Genomic DNA, 22289 nt, shown 5'->3' with positions numbered 1-22289 from the left:
TATTCATGACAGTTTTGGGAAGGCACGGCATTGAGCCATTGAGAGCCATTGCACTGTCCAAATCATCGGGAGTTGCATCCGGCGTTGTTGAATCTGATTTGTAAACTGTCGTCTAGTGCCACTGGTTACATGTCCCATTGAAATATTTTACATATACTATCGTATAATACACAGTTCAAAGTAACTCGACTAAAAGGACCCCTTCATCGCCTAAACATTGAACAAAGTGCAAGTGACTCACTCACAAAAGACACCTTTCACAAGCACTTGTGAATCGCTTCAGGCTCAGATAACCAGGTACGCAATGTAGACTCTAGCCATTTTGAGTCTTTACAAAGATCCCCCGTATTCATTGAGGATTGATACTTACAATACCTACCAACAACTAGTACTTGCTGCATCCGAAGTCGGGCGTCTTGGGGTTCGTGTTCCGTTTGGTAATTACACTCAAGCATTTACACCACAGCTGCACCTCGGCTCCTTCAGGAACACCTCTGAGATACAGGATCGCATATCAAATCATATCACAATGTCGTCCCCCTCAGTCATCGACCACTCCCCCCACGATTCCGCTCCTTCGCCCTTGGTGCCAACCGCCTCCAACCTCATCCTCATCGACAACTATGATTCGTTCACCTGGAACGTCTACCAGTATCTCGTCCTCGAGGGCGCCAAGGTGACCGTCTTCCGCAACGACCAGATCACCATCGACGAGCTCATTGCAAAGAATCCCACCCAGCTCGTCATCAGCCCGGGTCCCGGTCATCCCCGCACCGACTCCGGTATCTCGCGCGATGCCATCAAGCACTTTGCCGGAAAGATCCCCATCTTTGGTGTGTGCATGGGTCAGCAGTGCATCTTTGACGTCTATGGCGGCGATGTGAGCTTCGCCGGTGAGATCTTGCACGGAAAGACCTCCCCTCTTTGCCACGACGGCAAGGGCGCATATGCTGGTCTGTCCCAGGATCTGCCAGTGACGAGATACCACTCTCTTGCCGGTACTCATGTCACCCTTCCCGAGTGCTTGGAGGTCACCTCTTGGATTGCGAAGGAGGATGGTTCCAAGGGCGTTATCATGGGTGTCCGCCACAAGGAGTACACCATTGAGGGTGTTCAGTTCCACCCGGAGAGTATTCTGTCCGCCGAGGGTCGTGGCATGTTCCGGAACTTCCTTCACATGCAGGGAGGCACTTGGGCGGAGAACGAGATGCTTCAAAAGGAGGCCCAGGCAAAGGCCTCCAGCACAAACGGCACCTCCACTCCCAAGAAGAGCAACATCCTCCAAAAGATCTATGCCCACCGCAAGGTTGCCGTGGATGCCCAGAAGCAGATTCCTTCCCTGAGACCTTCCGACCTCCAAGCCGCTTACAACCTGAGCATCGCCCCTCCTCAGATCTCTCTTGTCGACCGTCTTCGCAACTCCCCCTTTGATGTCGCTCTTGCCGCCGAGATCAAGAGGGCATCTCCCTCCAAGGGTGTCTTTGCGCTTGATATCGACGCCCCGTCGCAAGCTCGCAAGTATGCGCTTGCCGGTGCTAGTGTCATCTCGGTCCTGACCGAGCCAGAGTGGTTCAAGGGCAGCATCGATGACCTCCGTGCCGTGCGCCAGGTTCTCAACGGCATGCCCAACCGGCCCGCCGTCCTCCGCAAGGAGTTCATCTTCGACGAGTACCAGATCCTCGAAGCCAGACTCGCCGGTGCCGACACCGTCCTTCTTATCGTCAAGATGCTCGAGTACGAGCTCCTCGAGCGCCTCTACAAGTACTCCCTCTCTCTCGGCATGGAGCCCCTAGTCGAGGTCCAGAACACCGAGGAGATGGCCACGGCCATCAAGCTCGGCGCGAAGGTCATCGGCGTCAACAACCGCAACCTCGAGAGCTTCGAAGTCGACCTCGGCACCACCGGTCGCCTCCGTAGCATGGTCCCCAGCGACACCTTCCTCTGCGCTCTCAGCGGCATCAACACCCACCAGGACGTTCTCGACTGCAAGCGTGACGGCGTCAACGGCATTCTTGTCGGTGAGGCCATCATGCGTGCCCCTGACGCCACCCAGTTCATCCGTGAGCTCTGCGCCGGCCTGACCGGCCCCGCGCCCAAGTCCGCCGCCGAGCCGCTCCTTGTCAAGATCTGCGGCACGCGTTCTGCCGAGGCCGCCACGGAAGCCATCAAGGCCGGTGCCGATCTCGTGGGCATGATCATGGTACCAGGCACTAAGCGCTGCGTCGATCACGAGACCGCCCTATCTATCTCGCAAGCCGTGCACATGAGCAAGAAGACTGGATCCACCGAGGCCTCCTCGCAAGGCTCCAAGTCCGCAAGGGATTTTTTCAACATCAACGCCGAGATTATCCGCAAGCGGGGACCTCTGCTGGTCGGTGTCTTCATGAACCAGCCGCTTGAGGAGGTTCTCGAGAAGCAGCGCCTCTACGACATCGATATTGTCCAGCTTCACGGTGACGAGCCGCTCGAGTGGGCCAACCTTATCCCAGTCCCTGTTATCCGCAAGTTCAAGCCCGGTCAAGTCGGTCTTGCTACCCGTGGATACCATGCCGTGCCGCTGCTGGATTCGGGCGCCGGGTCCGGCACGTTGTTGGACTTGGACTCTGTCAAGAAGGAGCTGGAGAAGGATGAGCTGGTTACTGTTCTGCTTGCTGGTGGACTAGAGCCTGGCAATGTCGCTGAGACGGTAAAGTCTCTGGGGGCTCTGGGTGAAAGAGTGATTGGTGTCGATGTTAGCAGTGGGGTTGAGGAGGGAGGCAAGCAAAGCTTGGAGAAGATCAGGGAGTTTGTTAAGGCTGCCAAGTCTGTCAGGTAAAAAGTTTATGGGGGTCAAGGTCCGAAAATGAAGTCTGTTTCGGTTGGTACCGCTATTATGCATCCCCCCAAAGGCGAAACTGTGATTATGTTCATGGTTCAGACGGCTCAGAATTCGAATGTGACAGAACTGATATGGATTGCTAGAGAAGACCTGGGAGGGATATACTGACCCTTGTTCTTTGTCCCAATATCATACCGGGACATTCTCAACGCTCAAAGGACAGAGACACTACGGACTTCCAGACCCTAGACACCGCCTGTACCACAATGCTTTTGTTTGTTGTTTCGTCGACAAAGCAGTAGCGAGACAACATCTAGACTCTTCATCACGAAGGAGGGAGAAGGCCATACATATAATACTAACATCTTCACAGAGCAAACTTTCTAACCTTCAGTATCTTCCGAACCAGTTACAATCCCATGTTTCTAGACAGACAAGCCGATGTTTCTCTCAAGACCCAAAAGCAATCACCCCCATCCCATCCCATCCTGCCCCGTCCCGTCCCGTCCCATCCCCAACATCCACTATGTTGTCCCCCCCAACTCTCCCAGCTCTTCCAACCATTCCATCCTCCCAAACCCTCCGCAGCACCACCCGTATAACCCATTCAACCCTCTCAACCCACCCATCCCTCCCAACCCATACCCCTCGCCTTCCACCCTCCTCCCCCATAGACCTAAACCCCTACACCCCCTCCGTCCCCTGCCTCCACTGCCGCCTCGTCTCCTCTCCGCGCTGCTCCCTCCTCAACTTACTTAACCACCGCACCCCTTCGCCGTCGGCGCCCGCCAATATGTACTACAACAGGCCTTGGAGTTGGTGGCACATGTACATGTACACCAAGGAACCTTATGTTCCCATCCCGGGATTACAGGCGAGATGCTCAAGGTGTGTGAGGGATGGGATTGAGTGGTGCGTTTTGAGGGAGATGGGGGAGATGGATGGGGAGGGGGAGGCGATGGAGAGGGTGCTGCTGGGGGAGAGGAGGGATGGGGTAGGAGGACTTGGAGTACGGCGGCCTGGAGGATTGTTTGGAGCACCGGTGAATGGAGCTACGCTTGGAGCTACGCTTGGGGCTACGCTTGGGGCTACTACGCCTGGAGCTGAATCGTGGATGGAGGTGGGGAAGGAGGGGACGCCGAGGAGGAGAAGGAGGAGGAAGGATGGGACGCTTGGGAAAGAGGTGGGTGAGCGGGGGAATGTTGGGGAGGAGGGTGTTGGTGGAGGAGGTGATATGGGTGGGAATGATGAAAAGAGGTCTTCAGACTCACTAGTGATCAGGGCACGACGGGTCAGGAGGAGGGTTGATATTTCGAACGAATCTTCGGATGAGGATGAGGATGAGGATAAGGATGAGGATGGCTCCACGGGAACGGCTTCTGCTTCTAGAAAACCCATGAAGTCTAAGAAGTATGGGAAGCCCATTAAATCCTCCAAGGCCAATTCACCACTACTCCCACAAGGGAACTCAGCCTCACACGACATAGCCAACTACGATGCCGACAGCGACAGAGACAACAACAACAACAACAACAACAACAACAACAACAACACCAACAACACCAACACAGACATCAACTCCGACGACGACCATGATTCCGATCTCATCGACTCTGATACAAAATCCCACGTATCTTCCAAGACCTCCTTCTCCAAAAGATCCATCAAGTCCACCAACTCTACCACCTTCTCCCCATTCCTCACACCCTCCTCCTCGCCCCCAGTAAAACACCCAGAGTCAACTCCCCCACCACCACCCTCACCACCAGAACAAATATCATCAGACTACGTGCTGAAAGAAGAGAGATCATGGATATGGAAAGAAAAGGGGTGGTGGAACGAGGGGAAGGAAAAAGTAAAAAGAAAGGAATTCAAGAGGGAAGAGTGGATGGGTCACCCCCTTTTCGCAGCCGTAACAGCAGTGGAGGTGAGGAAGTGGGATGTCATCAATTTGGGTAATAACCCTGAGAAGGGGATGATACAAAAGGGTACAATGGAGACTGAAAACGCGATGGACCTTATCATTTCCACACCAGGGATGATGAAAAGGTTTTTCGACTCCGAAATCCCCTTCATCGCCTACGTCCGAACCACCGGCCTAGAACAAGGTCGCGAAGAAGACTTACTAGAGATCGTCCGATCCCAGATCCTACATGTCATGGCGAGTTACGAGCAGAACACCGAAACCCGAAAAAAAGAGGCGATGTCCGCGGCAGAGGGTTCTTTACCCCTCGAAAGCCGCTTCTTGTTGACCACCCAGGAGGATTTGCAGAGGCAGTTTGCGCTGCCTAGTTGGCGGAGAAAGGGGTTGGAGTTTTTGAGTGCGGATATGGTGGAGATGCGGAGGAGGAAGAAAGTGGAGAGGATTGAGAGGGAGAAAAAAATGGAGGAGAAAAGGATCCATGAGAAAAAGCTGAAGGAGTTGGAGATGGAGCAGAGGGCGAGGGAGGAACAGGGAGAGAAGGGGAAAGACGAACTAAAAGATCAACAACAACCCCAACAACCATCTAGTGTATATCAAGTCCTCACCACCACCACCAGCTTGACCCCATCCCAAAACCCAATCCCAATCCCATCCCCCAACTCAGCCCCAGAGCCAGAACCAGAACCAGACCCCTACACATCCGACCACTCCGACCCCGAACAACCCCCCTCCACACCCGCCGAGTATTTTTCCCGCCGGCTCACCCGCCTTCACAACTTCTGGACCAAAGAAGCCCAACCCGCCGATTTCGAATTCGCCAAAGCCATTAAGCGTAACACCTTGCGCAAGTGGCGAGGCGAAAGAAGGGAAGGGTATAACTCGAAGTGGACAACATCGGGGAATGGGGACGACGAGAACGGGAGGGAACATGAGAATGTGACTACTACTCCCAAGATAAAAAATATCGCCGAGTGGTTAGCTAGAATTGCCGCTCAAAGCCAGCGCCAGGGGCAACTGCAAACGGGTACGGGTAATGGTAGGTTACCAGGAGCAAGAGCAGGAGGTGGGAGGACTCGGAGGAAGCTGACTCGTCAGCAACTGGCTGATTTTGATTATTCTTCTGATTCCTTCTCCTCTTCCTCCTCAGAAGAAGAAGGGGGGCTGTGTCTGGCTGATGAGTTGGATATTTTGACTGATGCTAGTGATGATGAGGATATTTTGAGGTTTTTGGGTGAGGGTGATGATGATGATGTAGGGGATGAGAGAGAGGATAAGGAGGAGGATATGCACGAGGATGAAGATAGCTACCCGCTTGTAGATCATGTTCGAGAGTCAATGATGAATAAGCGTTAACTGGCCGTCTGATTTGTCACGTAGGTAAACCTAGGGCTGGGTGCTTCTGACAGTAACAGCTTGCTTCCTGGTTGCAACTTGCCTGACGCGAGATATCGGTCTTCGGCGAGGATATGCTTAGCTGCGTCCTGAACCCAGCCAGGCCAGCTTGGACCATAGTAGCAAGAATTTCATGTCTGTTATTGTACGCAAGGAAACGGAATATGCTATCATGTTTTGCCCACTTGGCCTCGCCCAGCCTAGCTTGATTGTACCGATCTTGATCTTGATCTAAAGGACAAAGTGAATTCTAAGAAAAGTAGTAAAATTGTGGAAGAAAATGCAGGCATCCAACAAACGCCATCAAGAACATGTGTAGAAACCGAGAAAAAAATAAAACATATGATACACGGCCATCTTACCTCGGCCACAAACCGACAGTACACTTGGGGTGTTTCTCGTCAACACAATTAGACTCGTAATTAGTTATTCTAATTCCCCCACCTAAACATCATGTGATTAAATAGCCCTTTACTTCTTGGCTCTCACCAGATTTCCCTCCTCGTCACTATCCTCGTCAGACGAGAACTTGTCGCCATCCTCGCCGACCGCAAAGATAGTCTCCCCGTCCATGGAGTCCCGGTGAGGGCTAGGTCTCCTTTGCTGTTGCTGCTGCTGCTGAGAGGAGCTGCTTGGGCCTCCCAGATTCCGTGACTGTTGCTGCAGACTAGCGCCGGCACCCGAACCCACGCCCGCATTTTCATTCTGATTCTTCTTTGCTTTCATACCAACCTGGGCCTCCTCGTCATCACTATCATCCGGCGCACCGATATCCAAGTTCGAGAATTCGATGGTGCCGTCGTCATCCTGGGCAATCTCGTCACTCATGGCAAACCGCTTGTTGTTCGCTGTCGGCCGCCACACGTACGCAATGAAAGCAACATCGGCAAAGTAGACAAGGTTCGGCCAGCCGTCAAGGATGAACCATCTGCTCTTCCAGTGGAAGGGAACGTAGCCAGGGTCGCTAGCCTGAGCAAACGAGAAGCTGTTCCAGAAGAAGAAGCCAAAGATGACTAGGATGGAGATGAGGATGCACCACCACAGCTTCTTGTACATGCCCTCCTTGACGTGCTGCTTGCGCTCCTTGAGGTCCTTGAGCGTCCAGCTAAGCGAGTTGAGCGTCCACACATAAAAGGCCGTCAGGGTACCCGCCAGAGGGAGAATGATGAGTAGAACGAAGGGGCCGGCGCTGTCTGGGTTGACAAGAAGACCGGTCATGGCGTAGACGATACCGAAGACGAAGTGTGCAATGGCGAGCCAACGGACGTAGATCATGGTGCGGCCGAGTGTGTGCTTAACGACGCCGTAGCCCATGCACACAATTAGGAGGAGGAAGAAGGAGAAGGAGTTGCGCGCGGCGTTGAGGACGGCTACCACAATGAGTAGTACACGGGAGCCGAGGTTCGAGCCGTGGCGGTTGAGGAAGTCTGGAGGTCGACGGTGGTCAGCGATTAGTTAGGGAGAAGGGACGAGCTGCTAGAAAAACATACCATAGAAACCCCATGTCATTAACATTTCAATGACGAGGAAAATGAGGATAGCTGTAATGTAATTCTGCACAGCCAAGATATCCGAACGGTGCTGGAAGTAGAGGAAACCCCAGAGCGCCAACACCAGGGCATACAAGATGGTGATGCCGCCATAGAAAGGCAGCTTGGGGATCTGTGTAGCGGGGAGCTCTCCATAGGCGTTCCGGAACTCGACAAGCGCCTCGTACCTATCGGCCGTATACTTGTCCGTGAGCACGCAGTAGTAACCCGTGTTCTTGATCTGGTACTTGACCGGGGCCGATTTCTTGAGATGGATGGCGTCGGTGAAGACGATATTCTTGGATAGTGCAGTGGCGTTGGGTGCGAGGATGTACTCGCCCACGTTGGTGGTGTTGCAGTATCCGGCGTCGACATACTGGGGCTCGCAGATGCCAATCCTACGGTCCGCGCCCTCAGGAAGGACACCGACGAGATCCGCGTCCTGCCACTCAAAGATAAGGAGACTGACAATAGGATCGTCGCCAGCGTCGGAGCCAAAGTCTGTAAACTTGACACTGATGAAGGGATTGACCGGGCCAGTCCATGTCTCTTTACTGTACATGCCTGCGCATCGTTGCCGGTTCTCTTCGGTTTCGTCCTGCCATTAAGGATGACTTGTCAGCACTTCCGTGTTGTCTATCGTAGGACTACCTCTAGATCTACTTACTAGCTTGACCTCCAGGGCCTGTGCCGTCCATACGGACAGCACCAGGAGGAAGAAGGCATACGCCCAGCTCCTCATTGTAGCTGCTCAAGAGGATGTCGGTTCTCAGCCGTCGTATAGGGTAGGGTGTATCGTGGCGGTTTGTATAGATCGTTCGTTCGTTCAGCAGTGCCCCCGAGGTTGCTGCTGTTCCTGGTGTCCCGGAAGAGATGGATCAAGGGGAGGACGGGGCTTGGTCGCGAAACATGGGGTTCGCTATTCTCGGTTATGTTTGTATGCGGGATCCCTTGGCTGCGGCTTCGATAGCTCGTGGGACGGATTAGGCGTCGATGGTCGAAACTCGGAATGTAGGTGCAGGAAAGGAAGTGAGGGAGAGTCGAGGAGGCGGACGGGAAAATGACAAGGTTGAGTTGAAACAGTTGTCGTGGAGCTTGGGAGTCGATCAATCCAAGATATTTGGCTGCCGTGTCCCTCCAAGTGTAGTGTACCTGTACAGGCACTTCACTTCCCTGTCATGGAACTCCCGGGCAGTTGTGTCGTTCCGCACCAGCACAGCCTTGCAATTAATATAAGCACAGTTTTGCTCACACTGGCCGAGTCCCCTGTTGCTTCAACTGGGCCAAGACGGGCACCTCAGTCAGGGCTGTTCCAGCTTCTTGGTACAGTGCGGGTTGTGGGGGCGGCTGACGAAGCTCATGTCATGTCATGCAGGCGGATAAGATAAGACGTGTGGGACCTGGCCGTTGAAAGCTAAGGGACCGGGATTCTGGACTTGTTCCCAAGTTCTAGACTTTGTCGCAAACACCAACCCGCCAAGTCGACAAGATGGGCAAAGGAACAGATAAACTATACATCACCCACTCCGAGTGGTCGTCCTCGGACGCGTACGGCGCCAGTACCGGTGCCAATGCCGGTGCGCGTGCCCAACGACGCGGTGCCAACTTCAAGAAACTTCCCTTCAACTTCTGCGCCGCCAGTCTCCAACCCTTCAAGAACCCCGTCTGCACCCCCGACGGCACCATCTTCGACGTCGAAGTCATCGGCTCATGGCTCGAAAAGCACAAGACGAACCCCGTCAACGGCGAACCGCTCTTGGCTAAGGATCTGATCAAGCTCAACTTTGCGCGCAACGGCGACACCACCGACTCGGACGAGAACAAGGGCGACCTCATCGATCCCGTTACCTTCAAAGTCTTCACCGACAATACCCACATCGTCGCCATCCGCCATGGCTCCTACGCAAACGTCTTCGCCTGGGAAACGGTCGAGCGCATGAACATCAAGTCCAAGATGTGGCGCGACCTGGTTGACGACGAAGAGTTCGGCCGCAAAGACATCATCACCCTACAAGATCCCCAAAACGTCTCCGCCAGCCGCGACCTCAGCCAGTTCAAATACCTCCAAGACGGCCAGGAAGCCATTCTCACCAAGGAACAAGAAGAAGAGCGCAAGGGCGGTACCGTCAACATCGAAGCCCTCGGCCGCGTAGGCGAAAAGGTTCTCCGCGCCAAGGAAGCCGTCGAGCGCGCCCGCGCAGCCCGACAAGCCGGCGGCGCCGACGTCAACCGTCTCACCCAAGCCCTCACCACCAACTCCTCCGCCACCGGCACGAACAACAAACCCACCGTGGCCCGCCACTCCCTAATCCAAGAGCGCAAACGCCCCGCCAACGCAGCGACCTACACAACCGGTCTAAGCGCCGCCTCCTTCACCTCGACCGGTCTGACCCCTTCCACCTCCGGCGCCCTCGCCCTCCTGTCCGACGAGCAATACCTCCTCAAACCCACCCACCGCATCAAAACAAAGGGCTACGTCCGCATGGAAACCAACCTCGGCCCCTTAACCCTCGAACTCCTCCCCGAATTCGCCCCCAAAGCCGTCTGGAACTTCCTCCGCCTCTCGGAAAAGGGTTACTACCGGGACGTCGCCTTCCACCGGTCCATCAGGAACTTCATGATCCAAGGCGGCGACCCCTCCGGGACGGGGCGGGGCGGTAGTTCAATATGGGGCAAGAACTTTGAGGATGAATTCGAAGGGCCTAACACGCATTCCACTCGAGGAATCGTGAGCATGGCGAATAAAGGCAAAAACACCAACTCGTCCCAATTCTTCATCACCTACCGCCCCGCCTCCCACCTGGACAGGAAACACACCATCTTCGCTAAAGTCATTGAAGGACTAGACACGACGCTGACGGCCATGGAGAATGTGGCTACCGATGGATCGGATCGACCTCTAAACAAAATTGTCATCAAGGATGTTGTTGTGCTAATCGACCCGTTTGCGGAGTGGATGAAAGAGAAGAAAGAAAAGGAAGGGGAGGAGGAAAGGAAGCGGGAGGTGGCGAGACGGGGAGGCACGGAGGATGATCGGACGACGTGGACGGGTAAGAGGATACGGGCTGATGGGACGGTGGAGGGGCAAGGGATGGGGGAGGGGGGAGGGGGAGGGCCGAAGGTGGGTAAGTATCTGGATGTGGGGGCTGCGAAGAAAGCTGCTGCGTCGAATACGACGACGACGACGCCGGTGGCGACGCGGAAAGCAGCTGCTGCTGCAGAGGAAGAAGAGGTTGATACGTGGGAAGAGCCGGTGAGGAAAAAGGCCAAGATGGGAGGAGGGTTTGGGAATTTCGATGGATGGTGATTTTGTGCACTGGAGTCAAAAATTATTTGTTTGAGCACTCTATAGCAGCTTTGGAGTTCGGTTGGGCCCCGGTTGGTACTGGTCCTAAAAGGTTCATGGGCATAATTTGCTTGTTTGCTTGTTTGTTTGTTTGTTTACATCAGGGGTTGATAGAGAGAGAAAAATATTGCATTAAGTACAGGGAAAATTGCGCACTACCTAGAAAACAGATACCCCCATCAAGGTCATTAATAGTCCCTTCTATGTTCTCCCATGTCTTTGGTATCATATTCCTGACTTTGTACAATCTAATGCTAGTTTATTTGTTAGCTTGGTAGTACTCCTGGCATACTGGACGTCAATGTATCCCGAATTGTCCCAAACCTTACAAGGATAAAATGAATGGCTAGGTACGGTTCAGAAAGCTGTTAAGAAGATTCAATATCACATATTGAATTTCGGAAATAGCATATTCAAGGTAAGATTACGCTTTAAGCATAGAACGAAACGAATCAATTAGATATAGAAACGCCTAGGGAAGTTGACCCGAGGTCTCGAGCTAACAAACAAACCAGTATCGGACTGTACATTTGTTTGGTCTTTTGGTGTATTTGTGTTGCTATCCTTGGTCGTCTCAACCCGTAGCGACGGTGTGGTATAGTCCTTAGATACTTCGGCCTATCCCCTTTGACCCAGTGCGTATCGTACACCCAACTTCTCCATTTCCGGTTTGAATATTAACCCAAATTCGCAGGTCCGCGAAGGTCAGATCAGCTGGGGATCAATCATTCCTTTCCCACCCTCCATCATGACCGGCCCACCATGATACACCTGTTCCTGTCGAAGTCGTTCATGGAACAGCTCATGCTGTTGCTGAACCACCCGCAGATGCACCGGCATATCCTCCATTTCACCCGTATTCATCCAGTCCAATCCAATTCCCAGTCCTGGCAACCACAGCGACTGTTCTTCTGGCCCATTCCCGTATCCATCTTCATCTACATCGATGGTATCATGTTCCTCAAGCAAATTGGCCACGGCATCTGCTTGTTTAACCCCCGTCTCCATATACAGCGTGCGCAGTCTGCCCACGACGTAACTCTTCACCTGCCCCGTGCATACCGATGACATACCGACCATGTACAATGGCCAAACCACCGGGCTTGTGGCTGATACCAAAAGCACAAAGCGGCTAGCCTCCTCTTCTGCGTCTGTTGAAGCGGGTGTTACCGGGTGAAGGATGGTGAGGTTCGCACATTGAATCCTAGCGGGGTCCATGGGGCTCTGGCTGCTACCGCCGGAATCGGATGACCGGGCTGATGGGGACGTTGGTGGACTGGGGGTTTCGCGGACTTCGACACTCGATATTGGCGTTGAGCATGAGTTGTCGACACTGCCATCTGTGGGATCCACGAGCCCAAGCAATTGGGGCACACTGCCGCATATTGCCTCCAGGATTTCCTTCAACTTGCGCTTTGCGCCTGTGAACTGGTCTGCGTAAGGGCCCGATGTTGGCTTTAGGCAGAGGCCCCGTGAAAGCTGTTGGATCTCACAGATAATCGTCTCCAACAGAAGCATCCTGAGCATACGAAGACTGTTCCACAATGTGGTATCCCATAGCGTGGAGTAGACATTGCAGACTCCGTTCAGCACCGCCGGATGGTGTCTCGTCAGTCGGAAGGTTTTGTACGGCAGGTCTGGGGAGAATTGGGCGGATAGTTGTTCGAATCCCTCGTCAATTCTGAAAAGGTGCGCCAGGATGTTATCCGAGTCTACCAAAACTCCGCTCAGGATGTCGGCACGCAGTTGTAGGAAGTCGTGCATGAGTGGTAACGCAGAGAGCGTAAGGCCTCCGAATCCCTTAAGTTGGATTGGTTGAGGCATTGTATGCCATAAGTCAATCAGTGGTTGCGGCATTGGCATGGGCTTTCTGGACTGGAGACAGCTCAGCATAACCCGTTGGCAAAGCTTCGAGAACATTTTGACCCCTGCTTTTGTCTGAAACTGTGCAGTTCCTCGCAGTTTTGCGAGAGCTACTGCGCCGTTGATGTGTTCTTGAAAAGCTTCGACAGTCCGCATGCGGGAAGGATGCTCAGCTATCAGCTCAAAAAGGCCGAGGATTAGTACCGAGAGCATCGTAGTGTCTTTGACGGCTTCGATGGGCGTTTCTAAAGCGTGGTTAGTCAAGCGAAGAGCGGTCCCATAGGACTTCCAAGCGGCTTCCATCATATCTTGTGATCGAGTGACGCCTGCGAGACCAACCAGCCCCACAGCCGTCATACTGGCAAGGACGCTGTCAACATGCCGGTCCTGCGCCACTGAGGTGGGCTTCCATACGTCAAAGACAAAACTGAAGTTGTGGTGGCATGTCGTCTCTTCAACAGATACATATCGTGAAAAGAAATAGGCGATGCCTTGCTGCTGACAACGTGGGGAAACATCATACAATAGGGCAACTGCTGGGGTGACTGGCCAGCTTCCCGAATCGGGAGACATCGGTACACTGTCGTCATCTTCCGACCAAGCCGCTTCGGGTGTCGAGCTCGTGGGCCTGCTGGGGCTTGGAACGAGTAGCGAGAGTGATTTTTGTCGAGGCTCCGGTGTTGTTGAGCATCTACTCGTGGAACTGGGAGATCTCGGCGTCTTGACGGTGGGACGGGGACGTCTTCGAGCCTTTTCCTTGGCTTTGTCCTCGACATGGCGACTCTCATCTCGAAACATCAAATCAACCAGGTTCCGGTAACCAGGGCATTCCTCCTTTCTCTTTTCACACTGGCCACAGCCCGGTGATTTCTGATCGCACTAGCTGCATGTTAACCAATATGTGCTGTACATGTGCATTACATGAGACTAGAGCAAGCCGGAGGGCGGGACGAATGATATGGGATGGGGGAGTTGTGGGGGAGGTCTTAGGGCGCCGCCTTCAATATTTGGCTGCTCATCCGCTGGGAGGAGTGGGGGCGGTGGTCATCTCTTGGGTATATATGATATGATCCGGGAATATGGATAACGGACAAGGTGTGAAGGAGCTGCCAAAAGTGGTGACTTACGCGAATCTTACGTTTCCGGCACACAGAGCACCCTTTGCTTGGCTTCCCGCAGAATACCATGTTCACGACTTCCGAAGTGCCGCACCGAATTCAGTGGGTTTGATCAATCAAGTGACGAATAGGCCGGGGCCTTGGTGTTCAGCTTGCGTAGAGCGCAAGTGGTAGCAATAGCCAGAGGCAGCTCGACGCCACGGTTGTGTCCAAATCTGGTAAGGTACTATGGCCTGTACAGTTGCTCGAAGGTAGACCGGAGTACACTAGTAGTAGGCGTTCAAGTAGGCGTACTGAGGATTGAATGTGGTCTGTATCAAAGAGGAAGGTCGATATGTCGAGCAACTCGTCCTGGTTTGCTGGCTGTCGAATAAGGTGGGACAAGACCTGCCGATGCAAGATGGGATCCGGTCAACGGGCAGGCCTTACTTAACTTGATGAGATAGGTCAAGGTGGGTTTCGAAGGAGGCCTCGAAGAAGGATATGTATAATGAGAAGTCTCGTCTCGAGACTGGCAGCCTTTTACATAGATTTGGTGATGGTGCCAGTATGATGAGCCATGCCGAGCCTAGCCTGTCTGTTCGATCGGTTGTGCATAGGGCTATGGCTATGGCGATGCGCAGATGGGAGGTGACGGCAGTCTGTGAGTGGTGCTCCAGGCGTGTGGAGGACGTGAAGAGAAGACCACTGGGCTGGTTTGCCTTACCTGCTCGGTAGCAGTACGCACAGCCTCACCGAAGACTTGGCAGGGACATGGAATGTCAGGACAATGGCGGGTTCATAAAGTCGAAAAGAGAGCGAGACATGGCTACAAGCCTCATCCGCGAGCGCCCCCGTGGACGATGAGTGAGTTCCGCATTCGGCTCATGACATGTTGGACTGGTACGGTATCATTTTACGCCGATATCTTGGGGCAAGGTCAAACCAATCCGCCGTGAGATTCGTGGCGAGAGAAGAGAGCATGGTTGTCGATTGGGCGGGTGTGATGTTGGTGAAGTTGGGGGGAGAAGTTGTGATGTTGTCGAGGTCGGAGTCACCTCATTGGTTTGTCTCGGCTGCCCTTTCCTATTTGGGCTACCTATGCGAGAGCAATATTGACCCACTCAAGCCACCGAGACCCACAGTTATCCCACGGGATCAGGGGCATCAAAAGCTTAATTGATCCCCCGCAACGGAAAGTCGGATCTCTCCGTAAACCACTTCCCTTCACAATAATGACATTGCATGTTGAAGGGTTGAGCACCGCCTCCTGACGACTTTGCAGTGGTGATGTTACTCATGTGCGGAAGCTTTCTGGAATGGTTTCACCAACACTTTCAATCTCCGTCATCTGCAAGATCGAGCTAAATTTACCTGGAACCGTCCCGTCATTGCATATCGTCGACCATCTCAGGTTGACTATGCCTTACTTCCCGTCTCTGAGCCCGTGTCCAGCCCGCAATGGCATCAGTTGTATGCGCCACGAGTCAACGGGAGATATTGGGGCTCTCCTCTCATTGACCCAAAAACGAAGTCTAAAATCGAAGCATTTACGAATGAACCCAGGCCCTTGCCGGAACGCCAGCTGTTACACAACACAACTTGGGCCATGGTGTGGGCTGAACCCTGCTTACTCCGGCTGGGATCCGTTATCGTTGTCCATCAAGACTTTGGCCACGCTCTTGACCTTTATCATAGGCAAAGATGGATTAGTTGCTATCTCCATGGCACCAACAGACAGACGACTTGACGTGGATGACATCAAAACCGCGAATGTTATGGGCTGCTACAGTCAAATATCAATGGCAAGCTTTTAGGAACATACCTTACGAATCTGTCATTCCGCAATAATTCACGATACCATAAAGCATGGCTGCGGCGGGGTGCTCAAGCTTCAAGCAGCACAGAGTTTAACCGAGGAGTAGACCACCGTCATGAAAGGACATATACGTTTCCATACCGCCGGATTTGTGGTTCACCAAAGGGACTGAAGCCACCAGGGTCCTATGTGCTTCCATAAACCATACCCACAAGGCGATACAGATGCAGCTACTGAGCATACACAAGGCTTTCGTTCCCATTCAAGAACAAATCTTCGCTTCCGCTAACCAATCATGGCTGCTGGTGAGCTAGAAAGCCTTACCTGTGTTCTTATGGTTATACAAAAGCTCCGGGAGCGCCCATTTGGCAGGCTTGGCCTGCAGCCAACTTTTGAGATTACACACCCATCCACCCCAGTGTTACCCTTCAATGGGCACCACACATTCAGTGGAGATGGTGTGAAGGTAAGTCTGTGGATGTAACTCTATTTTCTGTTTTCTGCTGTCCGTCATAAACACCAACCGGAGATGGTCGATAGTATCAAAAATAGTGTACAATTTGCACAATTCACGTAGTTTAGTCCGCCTTCGAAATCTAGCCTGACGCGGAGGTTTTTGATAACACAGTATGACGGTACAAAGCAGTGGTCTCGGTAGCTGATAAGGACTATGATGGTCTTTCAACCTGCTTGGTTGATATCGGTAACCCTAAACCTTCACCGAGGCTTTGTCTCATTACCTTTATCTGGTGATCCTATGATGACACATCTGCGATCCAAACATTCCGAAAACTTGTGCTTTCGACTTCCGACCAAATAGCAACCAGATCTACCCAAAAACTAATCTACAGTCGACTAGTTACCATCATTTTGATGACCTTCAACAGAACTCAGATGACGTGACCGGCAAGATAACCGAACAGATCAGCCACGGTACAGCTAAGTTCGTGCGAAAGCAGCTAAGCGAAGCGACAGGGCATCGCCGCATCGGCTGGGGCGGTGCAGCGGCTTCTCAGATCTCGCCATGTGATGTCTCCTTGCCATCCATGTCTGCAAATAATCTCGAAGTATGGATACACTACCCGCTTTCTAGTTTTTTTATCAAAAGTGATTGAATAGTGATTTTCAATGTCAGAAACCTTGTCATACCGATTCGACGTTGATGTCCGGTGTTCCCCACAAAACCGGCCCCACATCTCCGCAGTCCCGTCCGGATTCCCGGCCGGACACAAAAGAGGAGCCCGGCACAGTGACTGGCCGCTTTTGAACGGCTTGTTAGAATCTGGTTTTTTCCTTCTTTCTCAAGCTCGCTACTTCATTACGCTTCCGAATGTTTAGGCATTCTTTTTTCAATATAGAGTGAGACTCACATGTTAAACAGTAGCGTACACACTCCACAGCTGCCGTTCAACTACGGTATCGCAACTTGCCCGTAATAAGCTCCCAAAAATATAAGAAAATAAGACTGACTTGACAGTCTGTCAGAATCACAATGATCTGAGTTTCGAAAAAATACTGAATAGTTATTAGATGTAAGAAAGCCCACAAGGCGGAAAGCCGTCCCAGGGATTCCAGCAGTCCAGAAATGCCAAGACATGGCACTCTGATAGCAGCTTGGTGGGGCACCTCGCTTCGAAAGTTACTATCGAGAAATCGCAAATCCATACCCCGCGATGACGGATCTCCGAACATCGTTTACACAAAGACGATTACCATCTCTTCCACGACGTACCGAGGGTTTATAGACATCATCCAACTACCCAAAGTCCCATGAATAATTTATCAACATGCCGGTAAGTCCACGACCAGCTCATCTCTCATCTTTTCCTCCGTCGCATCGCTAACCATCCCCTTCCCTCCCCCTCCAGCTCATCCTCATAACCGGCCTACCCACCTCGGGCAAATCCACACGCGCCGCTCAACTCTACGACTACCTGACCGAGCGCATCGCCGCCGAGTCCTCCACATCTTCGAGTTCCAAATTCCGCCTGCACCTGATCTCCGACCAGAGCCTCTCCATCTCGCGCTCCGTCTACGACCTCGACCCAGCCCACACACCCGCACACGTACGCTCCGCCAATGCCTCGGAGAAAGATGCGCGCGCCGCGCTCTACGGCGCCGTCAAGCGCGTGTTGTCTCCCAGGGACATAGTCATTCTCGACACGCTGAACTACATCAAGGGGTGGCGGTACCAGCTGTACTGCGAGGCCAAGAACGTGCAGACGCCGTTTGGGCTGGTGCAAATCGGCTGTCCCGTGGCGAGGGCGAGGGGGGTTAATGAGGCTAGGATACGGAGGCTGGAGCAGCAGGAGCAAAATGCGGACACCACAACAAAAGACGACTCGACGACAACAACACAAACATCACAAACAAAGGCAGCACCGAAATCCGGCGACCTCCACCCAGAAACCTACCAACAATCCCACCAAAACTGGCAACAAAAACAATTCGAATCAGACCTCAACCAGCCCGACTTCGAAGACATTGCCCTTTCCCCCACCGATTCTCAAGAGCCATTCCTCCCCCGCTCCAACTGGGAAAACCTCGTCTTCCGCTACGAGGAACCCAACCCCATGTCCCGGTGGGACTCCCCGCTCTTCATCTTGACCTGGGACGACACGCCCACCGACACCCAAAAAGTGTTTGACCAGATCTGGGACGAAGTAATCGTCAACAAACCCCAGAAACTGATCCGGGCGAATAAGTCGACGGTGCAGCGGGATAAGGATCCCGGCGGGGATTACTTGTATGTTCTCGAAAAAGAGACGCAGGATATTGTGAAGCGGATTTTGGAGCAGCAGGCTGAGGTGGGGGAGGGCGGGACTGTGAGGTTGTCGAGGAGTGGAGGAAAAGAGGAGGGGGAGGAGATGTTGGAGGTGGAGTTGCCGGGGAAGAAGGTTGGATTGCCGCAGTTGCAGAGGTATAGGAGGGCGTTTGTGGCGCTGAACAGAGGTGGGATTGGGTTGGAGGCGGTGGGGACGTTGGCGGCGGGGAGGTTGAGGGAGAGCTTTGTTGGGTATTTGAATGATGCTTTTGAGAAGGAGATGTGAGGAGGGTGGGTTGTAGATACCGTATGGTTGGAGATGGAGGATGCTACGGAATCATAACCATGAAGCTCCACTCACCTTCTTCTCACAACACATCACATCTTGCGCCCCATGGATACCCAATATCAAATCAAACAAAACCATTGGCATTTGACATGCTACCCTGTATTCAGAGAGTTGAATCCTGTCATCTAGATATCCTTGTTCCGCTTCATGTAACCCGTTCCAGTCCGCAACACCTCAACCCTAAACCCTTTTGTAAACCCATTTTTTCCCATCCATGTTATGTGACCAGGTATCTACGCCTTTTCCCCAATTTAAGCAGCCCAGCTCTCCAAGTTCCTCAGAACACACCACTCACCCTTCTCGCCACCCTCCCTGTTGACCAACTTGCCAATGGTGTAGACCTTCTCGCCCTCAGCCTCCAGGCCCTTGACCACGGCATCCGCAGCCTCAGGAGCGACAGCCAAGACCATACCGATACCGTTGTTGAACGTTCTCGCCATCTCAGTAGGGATCACGGACTCTCTGAGCCACTTGAACACAGGAGGGTGTTCCCAGGTAGCGACGTCGATCTCGGCAGCCAGGTGCTTGGGGAGCATGCGAGGAACGTTTTCAGTCAGACCACCACCGGTGATGTGCGCCATACCCTTGACCGCCTCACCGGTTTGAGCAAGAACCTTGAGCAGAGGCTTGACGTAGATGCGAGTGGGGGTGAGGAGGCTCTCGCCAACGGTGGCAGAGCTGTCCCAGGGTGCCTTGTCGGTGTAGGACAAGCCGCACTTGTCGACAACCTTGCGGACAAGAGAGAAGCCGTTCGAGTGGACACCGGAAGAGGCAAGAGCAATGAGCACGTCACCCTCAGCCATAGCCTCCTTCCTGGGAAGACGCTGGGCAGCCTTCATGACACCAATGGCAGCACCGGCAGCATCGTAGTCATCACCAGTGTAGAGGTCGGGCATCTCAGCGGTCTCTCCACCAACCAGCGCGCAGCCGGCATCCTTGCAACCTTGAGCGACACCTTCGACGAAAGCGGCGGCAACCGAGACGTCGAGCTTGCTGCAGCCGTAGTAGTCGAGGAACATGAAAGGCTCAGCACCCTGAACGACCAAGTCGTTGACGTTCATGGCGACCAGGTCGATACCAACGGTGTCGTGCTTGTTCATCTTCTGGGCAATAATGAGCTTGGTGCCAACACCATCGATGGCGCCAACAATGATGGGAGCCCCAGGGTATCCAGCTTGAGAAAGGTCGACCTCGCCTCCAAATCCACCGATGATAGCATCAGCGCCAGGGCGGCGAGTAGTAGCGACAGCAGCCTTGATGCGGTCAACAAGCTCGTTACCGGCGTCAATGCTGACGCCAGATTGGGCATAGGTAAGCTTGTCAGACGAAGACTTGTCGTCGCGGAAAGCACGGTGAGCAATATCCTTGCGATAGTACATGCCGTCGAACTGGATGAGCTTCACGCCCTCATAAGCCTTGTCGACAGCGGCGCGCAGAGACTCGCCAACGGCCTCAGCAGCGATAACACGACCACCGGAAGAGACGAGGTAATCGCCAGATAGCTTGGTTCCCGCGTGGAAAATGTTGGTACCAGCAGGAGGTGTAGATACCTGCATGGGGATGTTCTTGGGGTAGGAGTTGGGGTATCCGGGGGCAGCAACGACCACAGTGGCGCTGAACTTCTGCTCGACCTCGACGGGCACGTACTTCAGGAGGGGAAGGGGGCCTGAGCAGGCCACCATGATCTCGGCGAGGTCGGACTTGAGCAGAGGAAGGACGGTCTGGGTCTCGGGGTCGCCGAAGCGGACGTTGTACTCGAGGACCTTGGGGCCGTTGGGGGTAATCATCAAGCCGGTGAAGAGGCAGCCCTTGAAGGGGAAGCCATCCTTGCGCATGCCGTCGACGGTCGGCTGGAGGATCTCGCGCTCAACCTGAGCAAGCAGAGCAGGGGTAGCAATCTTGGTGGGCGCATAGCATCCCATACCGCCCGTGTTCAAGCCAGTATCGCCCTCACCAATGCGCTTGTGATCCTGGGCGGCAGGCAGAGACTTGATGGTAGTACCGTCGCAGAAGGAGAGGATGCTGAGCTCGTCGCCCGTCATGAACTCCTCGATAACGACCTCGTCGCCGGCATTGCCGAACTGCTTCTCCAGCATGATGTCCTTGAGGGCCTGCTGGGCTTCCTCCTGAGACTCGGGGATGATGACACCCTTGCCAGCAGCCAAACCAGTAGCCTTGATGACGACATTGTGGCCCACCTTCTTGAGGTACTCGCTGGCCTTTTCGTAGTCGGAGAAGTTCTCGTAGGCGGCGGTGGGAATGTTGTGCTTCTTCATGAAGTCCTTGGAGAAGGTCTTGCTGCCCTCCATGCGCGCAGCATCCTTGGAAGGACCAAAGACGGGGATACCGACCTCGCGGAAGACGTTCTCGACGCCATCGACAAGCGGCTGCTCGGGGCCAGGGACGACGAGGTTGATGCGCTCCTTCTTGGCGAGGTCGACAAGGGCAGCAAAGTCGTTCTCGGAGACGGTGTTGTTGTTGGTGACCTTGGGGACGCCGGCAGTACCACCGTTGCCGGGGACCGCAATGATTGACTCAACGCTGGGCGACTGGCTGAGCTTCCAAGCCAGGGCGTGCTCGCGGCCGCCGCTGCCGATGAGGAGAATGCGTAGTGACGACATTGTGATTTGTGTTGTTGTTAGGGGTCTGGGTCGATGAGAATTCGGCGACACCAAATCCTCTTGACCTCCATTTCCATCAGCACCAGGAGGGAAAAGTGAGACGGAAGGTTGGCGACGAGAAATTTCAATTTACCCCTCGAAGCCCCTCCCCCGCAATCGCACGCGCGCTGACTGGTTAAGCGACGGAAGAGTCACACGAATTGGCCAATCCCGTGTCACTTTGAGAGTCATTGCCAGATCGCTCCGAAATAGGAAATCGCCCTTGCCGTTTCACTTTTTTTTTCTGGTCGCTAGCTGATAAGAGCTTAGCGGCTGCTGAGCATCGGACCGCAGTCCAACAGAGCTGTCAGTTGCATGCGATGTTAGGACGCTATCTCCCATCTTTCAAATTTTCCCTTGTCGACATGCGGGTCTGGCATTGAACTCCATCGGTCCAGAACATGGTGATGGATGCAGTTTATCAGCATTGGATCCTATGGGACATTGAGCTTCCTTTTGATCTTGCCCGACGATTTGCAGTAGGCTAAGCAAGCTGTTACACCTGGAGAACCTGCTAACCGTGTCCGATAGCGGATGACTGGGGCTGGTGTTCAACGCCAGTTTCCGATATCCCGCCGAGTGGTTTTAAAAAAAGAGGTTTTGAGAACAAACCATTCTCGATGCCATAGCATGTTGGCCAAAGAGGTTCACAAGCTCGTAGCTGGGGTGATGGGGTAGTATATCAACAAGCGGAGACCTGGGCACCTGGGGTGGTGCCATATGATAGT

General features: G+C 53.5%; 7 protein-coding genes across 7 annotated transcripts; 4 read left to right on the top strand and 3 right to left on the bottom strand.

Annotated features, from left to right (window-relative positions):
• Positions 1-160: 160 nt before the first annotated feature.
• B0H65DRAFT_472801 (N-anthranilate isomerase) lies at positions 161-3164 on the top strand. The gene is made up of 2 exons (XM_062827164.1): positions 161-297; positions 390-3164. The coding sequence occupies exon 2, from the start codon at positions 530-532 to the stop codon at positions 2813-2815; it is 2286 nt and encodes a 761-aa protein (XP_062679490.1). The 5' UTR covers positions 161-297; positions 390-529; the 3' UTR covers positions 2816-3164.
• Positions 3165-3344: 180 nt separating this feature from the next.
• Positions 3345-6095, top strand: B0H65DRAFT_590686 (uncharacterized protein; the record flags this gene model as incomplete). The annotated part of the gene is made up of 1 exon (XM_062831075.1): positions 3345-6095. The coding sequence occupies one exon, from the start codon at positions 3345-3347 to the stop codon at positions 6093-6095; it is 2751 nt and encodes a 916-aa protein (XP_062679489.1).
• Positions 6096-6110: 15 nt separating this feature from the next.
• On the bottom strand, positions 6111-8841 carry B0H65DRAFT_590685 (lung seven transmembrane receptor-domain-containing protein). Its single transcript, XM_062831074.1, has 3 exons — positions 8331-8841; positions 7625-8261; positions 6111-7561 (listed from the first exon to the last, which is right to left on the bottom strand). The coding sequence occupies exons 1-3, from the start codon at positions 8403-8405 to the stop codon at positions 6606-6608; spliced, it is 1668 nt and encodes a 555-aa protein (XP_062679488.1). The 5' UTR covers positions 8406-8841; the 3' UTR covers positions 6111-6605.
• Positions 8842-9120: 279 nt separating this feature from the next.
• On the top strand, positions 9121-11417 carry B0H65DRAFT_541231 (cyclophilin-like domain-containing protein). The gene is made up of 2 exons (XM_062829169.1): positions 9121-10713; positions 11027-11417. Exons 1-2 carry the CDS (start codon positions 9153-9155, stop codon positions 11056-11058), a joined length of 1593 nt encoding a protein of 530 aa, XP_062679487.1. The 5' UTR covers positions 9121-9152; the 3' UTR covers positions 11059-11417.
• B0H65DRAFT_472795 (uncharacterized protein) lies at positions 11405-13521 on the bottom strand. The gene is given in 3 exon segments (XM_062827163.1): positions 11405-11425; positions 11444-11448; positions 11469-13521. The coding sequence occupies 1 exon segment, from the start codon at positions 13443-13445 to the stop codon at positions 11715-11717; it is 1731 nt and encodes a 576-aa protein (XP_062679486.1). The 5' UTR covers positions 13446-13521; the 3' UTR covers positions 11405-11425; positions 11444-11448; positions 11469-11714.
• Positions 13522-17370: 3849 nt separating this feature from the next.
• B0H65DRAFT_263187 (chromatin associated protein KTI12) lies at positions 17371-19063 on the top strand. The gene is made up of 2 exons (XM_062822644.1): positions 17371-17581; positions 17657-19063. Exons 1-2 carry the CDS (start codon positions 17576-17578, stop codon positions 18836-18838), a joined length of 1188 nt encoding a protein of 395 aa, XP_062679485.1. The 5' UTR covers positions 17371-17575; the 3' UTR covers positions 18839-19063.
• B0H65DRAFT_263190 (phosphoribosylglycinamide synthetase) lies at positions 18996-21620 on the bottom strand. Its single transcript, XM_062822645.1, has one exon. It carries the CDS (start codon positions 21520-21522, stop codon positions 19153-19155), a length of 2370 nt encoding a protein of 789 aa, XP_062679484.1. The 5' UTR covers positions 21523-21620; the 3' UTR covers positions 18996-19152.
• Between the last annotated feature and the right edge of the window lie 669 nt (positions 21621-22289).

Source organism: Neurospora tetraspora, assembly GCF_033439725.1.
Source record: "Neurospora tetraspora strain CBS 560.94 chromosome Unknown B0H65scaffold_6, whole genome shotgun sequence".
NCBI lineage: Eukaryota > Fungi > Ascomycota > Sordariomycetes > Sordariales > Sordariaceae > Neurospora > Neurospora tetraspora.
The sequence above is the reverse complement of the archived record's forward strand: the minus strand, read 5'-3'. Positions and strand labels throughout refer to the sequence as shown.